This window comes from Ambystoma mexicanum, chromosome 8 (genome assembly GCF_040938575.1).
Source record: "Ambystoma mexicanum isolate Mex_15411 chromosome 8, UKY_AmexF1_1, whole genome shotgun sequence".
NCBI classification, from domain to species: domain Eukaryota; kingdom Metazoa; phylum Chordata; class Amphibia; order Caudata; family Ambystomatidae; genus Ambystoma; species Ambystoma mexicanum.
In genome coordinates, this window is record NC_090929.1 from 31,173,345 (window position 1) to 31,185,605 (window position 12,261).

The following is a 12,261-nucleotide window of genomic DNA, read 5'->3' on the forward strand; positions in this document are numbered from 1 at the left end:
CAAGGCCCCTAGGTTCATCCGACGATTTCACCTTCTCCACCCGGGTAAGCCAAGTGTCTCCGCCTATAAAAGTGGGCATACTTTCGTGAATTCTCATTCCTGGAAGCTCTAGAACAAATGGAGAATCCGACATTGATTGCTCCTCCACGTCAGTTTGTGTGTGTTTAGCGATCTAGATTCCCTCGCGCTGCTTTGGCGTATTTAAACCTGTTGGCCTCTCCCACTCTTTGCTTTTCAACTTTCTTGCCGCTTCGGTTTCAACGCTAGAGTTTCTTCTGTGGCCTCTTACCTTCTCCTGCCTCGGCATCTGCTCAGTTCTTTACATTTCCTCCTTCCTTTCTGCTTTCCATTTGGAGCGATCCTGTCTTCCTCTCTATTTACATACTTAACTCTACTGCTTGCTGCCGCCTACTCAAGATTGGACACACTCTTCATCCAGACTGTGCCATCAGCGGATTCCTGCTTCGACATCTTCTGTTATTTTTTTTCTTTGACTTTTTCCCTGGTTCTGGACTGATTCCAGAGGTTGCACCATTCTTTCCTTGTTGTTCCGACAGAAATTGTGGCAATCTCCCAGAACAGACCTTCTATCTTCCAAAAGAAGGGAACAATCCAGAGACTGCAAATGCTGTTGAATGGGATTCAAGACACAACTCCTCATCAGGTGGGAGTGAAGGGGATACTCAAGACTAGACGTGACACCAGGAGCTACCACTGAGGAACAAGGAGCTAGTAAATATTGTTGGGCAAATGTTAACTTCCACATCAGATGCAAATATATAATATTATTTTTGAACCCTTATCCTTTAAATGGTGTAGAGATGTATCCTAATGTGTATTTCTGTATTGGTCTGGGGAGCCAAAAGTAGCTCCTCGTGGCTGCTGCTGTCCAGCTTACCAGGTTTTACAATGCTACAAGCAGGAGCAAAATACCTCCCAGCTCCCATCAATATTGAACCCTGGTACAATACTCTGGAGTGTATGAACCAACTAATCCTGAGGCAAAAAATTGCTTGAGGCGTACTATAAGATCAATTATGAGGTCTGCGACCGACGTGTGTATTTTAGCAGTGTAAGAAATGTAAATATCGTAATTGGCTAAAAAGATGGCGCTTATCTATTAAGAACACTCAGTGGCAGTACATGCTAGCGTATCTCATGGTTTCAACGACAGTAATTAGTTCAAAGTCATTTGCTACAAATTGATTACTCCGAATTTGCTTCAAAAAATATATCTAGTTGTGAGTTTAGGGGAAAAAAGGGGGTGGGCAGGGGTTTAGGGTAGGGATAATAGTACGGAAGGTGAAGAGGAGCAAGTGGGACCCCCAAATTAAAATAAAATTGAAATCAAATTTTGAAGTAATTACTGTTGTTGAATGATATGGAGCACATGCTGATGATAATCCCTAAAGGAAACGCAAAGCGCCTATGGAAAGCATTGATTGATCTAAAAGGACCAAAGTCAAAGTCCCATAAAGGAAGAACTGTGGATATAACTTGTAAACCACATCTATGGGGGCAGCACAGCGAACGCTCCGAGTAAAACAGAAAAGGGCGACTCTGGCTTTTACAAAGATGATATTACATCTTTGATAAGCACATTGAAAAGAATCCAGAGCATCTGGGCCCGATGCTCTGGCGAGTTTGGTCATTATGGCAAATCCTGAGTAATGGAGTGAGATCTTGTTAATATTATTCACTTGTGTTTGTGAGGAGGGAGACATTCCAGAATCGAGGTGGGTGATTTTTGGCACCCAATTACAAAAATAAGGACCAAAATGATTGTGCAAATTACCGCCTACTATCCATGTCGGATGTGGCAGGGACGATATTGATTCTTAAGGTCCTAAAAAGGTGGGCTGAGAGAGTTTTGTCCCCTTTTCAGATGGGATTTAGGGCTGGCTGTTTTACTGTTGACAATATTCTCCTGTTGAGCACATTAATGGCTAACGCTAAAAAGAAGAGTTCCCCACTGTACCTGGCATATGTTTATTTTAAGTCTGCATTCAACACAGTAGACAGAGGTCGACTGTGGGCAAAGTTGCAAGGATGGGGTGTGCAGGAGTCGGTGAGGATTTGCAACAATTGCACAAAGGGACCATTGTCCAGGCGAGGTTGGAAAGCAACCTCTACCATGCTGATTTTCCTGCTACGATGTCTGCATTAAATTGCTGCCCTCCTAAAATTGGGGCCATACATGTAAATTTGGAGTCATATGCTGACTATGTAGTTCTCATGGACCATACACAGGTGGGTGTAAGAAGGGCAATAATTGAACTTGCTCAATATGCGTCCGAGAATGGCCTCATCATAAACTTTGATTAAACAAAGTTGATGGTCTGTGACCGTAGGCGACTGACGAGGAAGTTGCAGACAATTTTAGCTGATATTGCGCAGGTTCCCATGTATAAATATCTTGGATTGAGGTTAGAGCTGACCACAAATACATGGATATGATTGACGCGAAGGCAGATGGAGTGATGGAACGTACAGTTGCAGGCATTTGCAGAGAGAACGGAGGGACGACTTTATTTTGACACTTGTGAAGCCCACCGAACACTGAGGCATCTAGGCGCTGGCTGGAGCTATACAGGTGTACAGATGGAGCATTGCACCTGCTGTTGTATATGGTTTGGAAGCTACACTTATGACCGATATTAGATGGGTACAAATAGTGTAAGGCAGGGTTTGGAAAAGACTAATACTAATACTAGGTCTCCCACAGTGTGTGCGCCTATTAATGCTTTGAGACTAGAGCTGATTCTTACCTCTATGGCTGGTCGTGTATACTTGTGGAGGGGCCTTCTTTACATTAAGGTGCTGAAGACTATGAGCAGTGTCATGAAGACCGATAGCCAACATTATTTGAGGAGATTTGCCTACTTAAATGGTTTGGTGACCAAAATGGGAGAAGGATTCTGGAATTCTTGAAAGGGAGTTCAGGGCAGACTTAAAATGTGGGATTGGAGGGTCAATCATTTTACATTTGGCAGGCTTAAAAACCTACATTGATTACTTTCTCGTTCAATAGGATTATTTACGCCCGATGGCTCCGGCCCCTGATTTTGTGTTGCTGATGCTCTTCAATCAATTGCCTTCACAGCCTGAAACTGGCCCTAGAGTTGCTATGTCCAAAGAGGACAAATGGTGTCGATTGTGTGCTAATAGTAAATTGGAGGTGACAAACGGACACATAATCACACATTGAAAATGTTAGGGCCTGTATATATGGCGTATTTGAGTGAATTTGTGCATGATTTAAATGAGATAAGGTCACACTCTTTCTGGCTGGTTTGCTTGCCCGCTGTAAATAATCATAGGCTATGCCTTGTATAAGATGTGGCAAACATAAATAACCGGTAGGAGATTTTGGCCGATTAGGGGGCTGGTTTGCTCAGCTTGATGTGGCATATAAGGCAAGCATTGTATTGTAAGGAGCCAAGATTATAGAATATGTATCCATACAGGAGGACATGTCAAGCCTGGAAATGCATCGATCTGTGCTCTGATTTTAGTTAGGGTTGTTATTTGAAGTGTATGACATGAGTTGCAACTTCCTGCTTAAACAGTGTGTTGTAAATATTGGTGTATTTTATTTAATACTTGTAATTATTTGTTATAATAAATATAACAATGTGAAATGTTCTTTGAACTCAAACCCTTTCTCTCTCTCTCTCTCTCTCTCTATATATATATATATATATATATATATATATATATATATATATATATATATATATATATATATATATATATATATATTTTCTGATGCTTGTTAATCCGCTTAGAATCACATGGTCTGCATATGGTTCGACATCCAGTGGTAACCGCGGAGTACTGCATCTTGTCTTTCACGGATCGAAAGGGGACGTCGGCATAGGCGTGTCTGTAACACTATCCCTAACGTGACGTGTAGTGTACCCAAAATCCCTCACAGGCCGAGGTCCCTCAGATTGTTTTTTTCCACCCAGATTATTGGTCACCCTAATACAGAGCTCTTACATAGAGATGGCGTTATTGTCATATTTATCGACTTTGTTGTTATTCCTGTTAAGTCACTTCGACAGTTGAATCCTTTGAAACGGCACCGAAGACTGCTGCAGACTTTCGATGCCTAATGATCCAAGCGGCTATGTGGTCGGGCCTTCTGGCCAGCCTACACAGTAGGGAGAGTGTGGTCGGGGTGGCCACATTCTTTACTCTTTCACCCTCTCTGCTCCCTGTGTTTCATCGCTGTACCTGTCTTCCGCAATGGAAAAGGCGCCATTTAGATTTTGTCCCTTGTGTAGAGCCAAATGTCTTTGGAAAGACGAGCACTCTCAGTGCAGCAGTTGTCTTTCCCCCCCGACCACAAAGAATCTGGTTGCGTGGCCTGTAGACTCCTGCGCCCTAAGACGCTGAAGGAGCGCCGCTTGAAGCAGTGGGCGGCCTACGGCCTGTCGCAGGCCGAATGTTCTTCCCCCTGCCGCTGCAACCGCTGAAAGTGATTGGGGGGGGGACAAGCGATGACCAGGCCTCCGTGTCGGAAGCCATTGACCTAACGGCGGACTGCTCTCGGTCCACGACGCCCATCCCCGACCCCACCAGGCCTGACGGGAGTCACACTATGGGGAAAATACCCAGCGACAGGGGCGCACACTATCATGACACCAAACACAACCCCAGGTTCTGCTTTGGCGGCACTGTCGAAGCGTACCAAAGCACCAACGGAACCTTCAAAAACTTCAACTGGATCCTCTGATAGGCATGATCGGCAGCCTTCCCTACAACCGCGGCCGCGGCCTGCGACTGGGCAATCCAAAGTAAAGGGCACTAACACTAAAAAACATGCGGCTGTCGAAGCGCTCCAGGAGGATGCGCAGACGCTGCTTAAGGCCCCGGTGGCGCCAAAATCCACCGCTCAGCCTCCAGTTCACCCGGTGGTACAGAAATCTACCGCTCAGCCGGTAGATCGACCAGATTCTCCGAGCATTGGCTAGGTCATCGCAAGGATTGCCTCGGCAGTTAGACTGAAGTAACGTTCGAGGAGGCGGCGAAGCACAAAGAACGGCTTAGGGACGTGCAGAAAGACACAACACAATGCCCCGTACCCTGCAAGGACTACGCTGAGAGTCCTGTGCCTTCGTCATGTACATTAGGCGACACATCTCGACGTCCCAGGGAAGAAGATGAACCCTTTCCTCCCCTGGAACCCTCTGGTTCATCCTCGTGGACCAGGGAGAAATTTGAGGGATTTATGGACAGATTTGAAAAATGTCTTTTATTCTGAGAAGCTTGCTCCCAAGAGACCTCGAAGACCTTCCCTTTACGCCTGTATCCAAGTTTCAAAGGACCTTGGAGGATCCACATGAGGAGTATACCTGTGTCCTCACAGATGATGTTATGGACACTTATAATCAGGATGAGGATGCCACCTTTCTGGAAAACTACAATGTGGATGAGCAGGCAGATCTTCTAGACAATTGGGATGACGGTCGTCGGGTTGAGGCTCAACCTTGGACCTCCCTTTCTCCCACCCAGGACCCCGATGCCCTGTGCATAGATTCAATCCCCCCACGCCACCCACTCTGGCCCGTCAAGCCTCCCCAGTGGATGATCAAATGGCGTTTAACGCCATCTTGAAGAAGGCGGCTGACCATTTTCAGATCGCCACTCAAGAAGCTTTTCCAGATTCTGATTCTGACTTTGTGTAGGATATACTCAAAGAAAAACATCCGGCCAGCCAGGCCATCTCTTTGTTAAACTCTATTAAGAGAGATTGGCACCTTCCTTGTTGAAGCCAGCTCAAACCAGGGCGGTGAACCCTAGGGTGGAAAAGTTGTTTCGTCCTTCTCCAGCCGACCCTGCCTACATCAAGGGACATGCCACTCCAGATTCCTTAGTGGTTACCACTACTAGAAAACTGGCTGGTGTTCCCCTGTCTACAGGCGAGGCACCACCCGATAAGGAGTCCAAGAGACTATATACACTGGGAAAGAGGGTCACAACTGCTGCTGCGTTTTCAACCCGAATAGCTAACACCACACTATTGGCCAGCTATGCAGATGTCCAGTGCAACCTTCTGCAAGAAGGTCTTCAGGAAGTGCCAGAACCTACACGGACCAAGTTGCTCGCCATCGTTTCGGAGGGCAAGCAAGTCAACCAGAATGTGCTCAAGAACACCCTGGATGCTGCAGAGACAGCGGGAAGGACCCTGGCACAAGGTACCTTGCTCAAACGACATGCATGGCTGAGGAACTCGGGTTTCAAGCCGGAGACCCAAGCAGCTCTGATAAACCCGTGGCAGACACCAACCTGTTTGGCAAGGCACTGGACGATGCACTAGAAACAGCCAAGAAAGAGCCTGAAACACTCAAGTCCCTTCAACAGATTACCCATAAACCCTCTCCTCAGAGAAGAACCGGCTCCCGCCGGTCCTTTCTTTGGCAATCTAGTTTTCCCCAGAACCAGTATAATGCAGGAAACAACTGGAATTCGGGACAAGGGTCTTAATACCTCCACCACTTATCCACCCAGAGGACAGCGGCGTGGCAAAGGTAGAGGACGAGGTTCTAACCCCAGAGGCGCCCCGGCCTCTGGGCAGAAATGACCTTCAGACCCAGGTCCCCTTCCCATGCCACCCCGGTTGGAGGGAGTATAACATCTTTCCTTACTGCATGGGAGGGGATAACCGATCAGTGGATTCTAAAGACGGTCGCCCATGGGCACTGTTTAGAATTTGTCTGATCACCCCAATTCTGACCGCCAAGATCAAGACACCTGATGCCGGACCACCTGCGGATCCTGCTGCAAGAGGTGGAGACCCTTTTAGGAAAGGACACCATAGAAGTCGTCCCTATTCAACAGGTAAACAAAGGTTTTTATTCAGTGTATTTCCTTGTACCCAAAAATGATCTCACCATGCGCCCTGTGCTAGACTTGCACCCAGTGAACAAGTTTGTTAAACCTCAAAAATTTTGTATGGTCACTTTACAGGAAGTAATCCCACTGTTGAAACAGGGGGATTACATGGCAACACTGGACATGAAAGATGCCTACTTTGATATTTCAATGTTGCCAGCGCACAGAAAATACCTGAGGTTCATGATAGGACAAGCACGATCGGTTCAGGGTACTCCCCTTCGGCATTGCCTCGACACTGAGGGTGTTTATAAAGGTACTGGCAGTAGCTGCAGCACACTTGTGCAGACTATCCGTCCCGGTTTACCCTTACCTCGACGACTGGCTCATAAGAGGGGAGTCCTACGAAACATGCCTATTGAACACGCAGAAGACAATAGACCTCTTATTCAGTCTGGGATTCTCCATCAACGAGAAGAAATCCAGCATAGACCCCAGTCAAGTCAAACGGTTTCTAGGGGCTCTAATTTGGACGAAAGACGGCCTCCTCTTCCCCTCCAACGAGAGGGTTCAAAACATGCTGTTTCAGATCCCTCAGTATGTAGCCAGTTGGGAAGTGACGGTATGCAAAGCCATGCGACTTTTAGGAATGATGGCGTCCTGCATTTATTTAGTTCCTTGCATGCGTTCCATGCAAGAGTGGCTCAACAGCCAGTGGTGTCAGGCCAGCAGACAATGGGAAGATCTGGTAGTTGTCTCGCCAGTCCTCGTTCTCTCTCTGCAGTGGTCATCGAGGGAAAACCTCTTGAAGGGGCAGACCTTCATCACCCCTGCAGTAGAAGCCTCTCTCATGACTGCGTCTCTCACGAGTGGATGGTTCACCTGCTTCAGCAGACAGCGCACAGCGTCTGGTCCCCACAAGTAGCGTCCAACCACATAAATCTGTTGGAGCGATTAGCAGTATTCAAAGCACTGAAAGCCTTTCAAACACAGTTACAGGGGAAGACGGTCCTGATTTTGACAGACGGCACCACAGCCATGTACTACCTGAACACTCTTCAGGGCTATCTAAGCTGTCCCAAAATATTTGGATATGGGCTCTCAAACACAGGATGTTCCTGCTGTGCAACACGTTCCCGGGGAACTCAATCTTCTGGCAGACCTGCTCAGCAGAGATTTCTCACTGCCAGTAGAGTACGAATGGCAACACACAAAGTCATTGTTTCCAACGTTTTCGCAGAATGTGGCTTCCCAGAGAGCGACTTGTTCGCAACTTTGGAGAACGCTCAATGCCAAGATTACGCCTCCAGGTACCCACAGAACCACTCCAAGGGGAACGGGCTCTGGATAACATGGTCGGGGAGATTTGTTTACGCTCACCCTCTTGCCCCCCAACTCCTTTACTCAACAAGATCATGCACCAGGAACCAGTCACCATGATATTGGCGGGCCCCTATGTGGGCCCGCCAACCCTGGTTCTGTCATCTGACAGAGATGTCCCTCTCCCCCTCCTATGAAACTGCCCTGCCCGTACAACCTGTTATCTCAGGACAGGGGTAAACACTGCACCCATGCCCGCAAACTCTGAATTTAGCAGCCTGGCTCCTGAGGTCCTAGAGTTTGGACACCTTCAACTCCTTCAGAGATGTATGGACATACTCAGGGAAACTAGGAAACCCAACACCCAATATTGCTATTCCAGTAAATGAAAACGCTTTATCTGGTGTAATGCCAAAGGCGTCAATCCCATTGACTGCTCTCCTACTCACATTGTATTGTACCTGACTCACTTAACAGAGCGCAACTGCCATGCTTATGGTATTCCAATGTCCATCTCTCTTCTTTGAGCTGCATCTGATTGCTCGAAGTGGGTTTGGCTTCTGGTATCTGCAGCATTTGGATGCCGTCTGTAACCTGCTACCACAGTGCATGTGAACATCAACACCCTCCTGGTCGTGATTACAGAGCAAATACTCCAGCACGCATCTTGGTAACAAGCTCCGGCTTTGGGGGAGGCAATGAAGGTGGTGGTGATAGTTGATGACACCCATGCATGCATTCATCGTGGTTGATTAAATGTATCCCTCCCCACATTGAGGAGATATCGGTGGGTCAGCTGGCTTGGCTGCCTGCCTGCTTCAAAGTAAACTGAGTGGTTGAGGTAAAGAGAAGAAGTTTGTTGCTTTAGTGTAGGGGTTCCCCTTTCATTTGCTGCATGTTGGTAGTGATGTTGCACTTGCCTGCTACAGAAAGTCTCACTCTTAACGTTTTTTCAGACTGGGACATTATATACTTGCCTCTCATTGTACGTCGACTCCCTAAATGGAATTCTCTGCACCAGTATATCTTAACATTACAATGACCTAGGTGATAAGTTTACATCAACAGGTTTGGGGCATGCTGTTTTTGTACCATGGCTAATATGAGTTTTGTTTCTTCACAGTAGCAGTCGTGAATTGTGGACCATTCTATTGGGACGTTCGGCACTGAGGGAGCCAGTAAGTATCTGATTTGTGTATGCTGTGTACCGCTTAGTACATAATAGACTTGTGCAATGATGTGCTTTGGCCCATATACATATAACTGTAATTAATTTGCCAGCAGGCGAGGTGAGATTGGTAGCCAGTACCCAGATGTAGTGAAAATGATTTGATTAGCATGCGAGAGCGTCTAGACATGTTTTTATTCACATCTTTTCATCTCCAGCTGTATCCCAGAGGTGGGGGAAGCCAGTAAACAATTGCCCTTCCACAATATTGCCACTTGCAGGAATCACAAGGACATCTGGGAATCCTCGGCTCCCAGAGTTTCAGTGATCTTGAATCCTACATGTAATGAGTACACATTCCTCTGTTGGAGTCTCACTGCTTGGGTGTGGCAATGGGAGTTCTATGGAAACTGACCTAGGGCCTTCACCCTCATGATTTGTGAATCCTAGAGGTACGCAGAAAATATTGCTTACTGCTATCTCAATGCTGGAGTAAAGGTGGAGTAAGGGAGGACATTGCAACAGTGTAAAGGAAAGGATTCCCTCTTGAAGTCTCACTGTTTATGGGAATCTCAGGCATTGCAGAAACATACGCTCACATATTGGGAAAGCATGTGCCGCTTGCAATCTCACTGTTCAAAGAAAACACTTGCATCTTGCAGTTCTAGTGTTTAAGAAATCTCAGGGTTTCTGCCATGTCAAGCGTTGTGATACCATCTTCTGCAACCCTGATCTGGGACTGCGTCTCTGTCACTCGGGTATTTGTTTTCTCCATCCGGGCTGTAATTGAGCTTATTGTCGCGCTCATATCGTCCAGTTTAGAGTGTAGTGTAGTAAACCCCTCATGCATGTAGTCCATCATTTCTTGAGTTCTGTAGACTCAGTGGAAGTTTCGGGGGAGACTGCAGCCTCTGCTGTTATTCCATCTACACATGATCTATGAGAAGAAATTAGATCAGCAATTGATGTTTATTTACAACACATTCAGGGCACCAAAGCTAATGAAGAGAAACAGCACAACACACAAACATTTCCTGCACTTGGACCTCTTTTAAAGGGTCCTAGTGACAGCACAGGATAATCGCCACAACCACGATGGTCGTGGCATTAACCACAAGGAAGATAGGTGAGAGGTAATAAAAAAAACAGAGCTACAACCACCGCCCACAATCTCCAACAATCAAGGGGCTAAGTAGTTTCGTACCCATCGATTCATTCTGAAATGCAGAGAGCACCCATATAGAATTTTTGACCTAAACCGAACAAGCATATTAAATATCTGTGCAGAGATGCCTGAGTTGGCAAAAATATCTACAGTGGATATTGATCTAGTCAAATTTGTGAATCATAATGTTCTTTCGTCTTTCGGAAGCACAAATACATACTCATTCAGCCCTTGTAGCACATACACTCTGGCAATCTAGAATAGCTCTATATGCTATGGGTTTTATAATAACACAAGACATGAAGTTAAAGGAACAGTAAGTTATGAGTTGTCTACCACGAATATTTACTGCAAGTAGCAAAGATTCCCACTTTGAATGAGTCACTGCGATCATAACAATGCCCAAAAAAAGATATCAGTCTTGTCTCTTGGAATACTAGAGGACACAAACGCTTCACTAACTACACTTCTGGTGGATTGATTGATTTTGATGATATTGTTCTCCAAGAGATATGGCTTATGACGACACTTATATGGGATACACATACGATCATGATGACTCCAACTATGAAAAAATTCTTGGGCCTTCCGAAAGGAGTGTTATTAATAGCAGTTAAGAAAAGTATGGGTTTTCGAAGTCATCAGTGCTATGTTCCATCTACCTGCTTTCAAGTAGTTAAGTTATCCAGAGATCAGTTAACAATTTCAATAGTAAATGGTTACTGGAACACCCAAACCTTAACAGGAGAGGTTTTCTTAGAGCATTTTATAACAATTTTAGATACCCTCATATTGGACGTGCAAGTGACATGCACCATAGTATTGGGTGATCTTAATCTCCATCTTTCTTCAGGTCTAGATTTAGAACTGGGGGTTAATGAAGCCATATGTCAAACAATAATGAATGAAAGAAATGTCATGCTCAATGGAAGTACCTTTGGCGATATACCATCGCAACTCACATGGCATAGAGACCAAGCAGGCAACCTTGGATTATATACATGTCGACCGATCCTTTGTAAATGATATCAAATCTCTGTATGTTATTCATACAGATTTGAGTGATCATAATGAATAATGGATGACTTTCACTTTCCCCATATCAAACAAGAAAATGCAAATAAACCCTAATGTAACAAATTTGGTAGTAAATAACCATGGTAACCGTTAAAACGGGACAAGATTAAAGCTAATGCAGTTTAACTCCAAACTGGATAATCTTTTCTGTATGTCTTATCAAAATATCGAACGACTATGTTTATGCAATGCAAACGTTCAAACAAGTGATCCGGCATGATGGCAGGATGCAAAAACATCACCATGCTTTTGATATCGAATTGAAGCAAAGAAAGGCTCAGCTAAAATGGGAAATCCGTAATTTATATATATAGTAGATAGCACAGAGAAAGGTGCAAAAATTAGTCCGCTGAAATCAACTTACAAAAATTGGCTTAAAGAAAGGAAAATTATGCAAAATGTGAAAGACGGTGAACAAATGTTAGGTCAAATTGTAAGTAAATCTATGGCCGGTATCTGGTCGCTTTTGAATCAAGCTACAGTTGCCAAATCAATTCGATATCAAGCATGGAGTGGCAAAACTGCTATCAGAACATCTATAAGTCACCTTGTTCTTTTCCCAGACTTAAACATGCTTTATTTAGCCAAATTCACTAAGCATGACTTTCCGGTGGAAGTAGAAGACACTTTGCATTGCATAAGCAAATGAAGTCAATCGCGTGCTAGAGTTCCGGATGGTTTACACAACAGC

General features: G+C 45.3%; 1 protein-coding gene across 4 annotated transcripts in view; it reads left to right on the top strand.

Annotated features, from left to right (window-relative positions):
- Positions 1 to 12,261, top strand: part of NUP188 (nucleoporin 188) — a 1,828,090-nt gene that overhangs the window by 88,257 nt on the left and 1,727,572 nt on the right. For 3 of the 4 annotated variants that reach the window (XM_069609203.1, XM_069609201.1, XM_069609204.1), the window contains exon 2: positions 9,284 to 9,338. In XM_069609203.1, coding sequence (XP_069465304.1) covers positions 9,284 to 9,338 — 55 coding nt within the window. The remainder of the gene's footprint in view (positions 1 to 9,283; positions 9,339 to 12,261) is intronic. The other variant, XM_069609202.1, reaches the window with a different exon arrangement.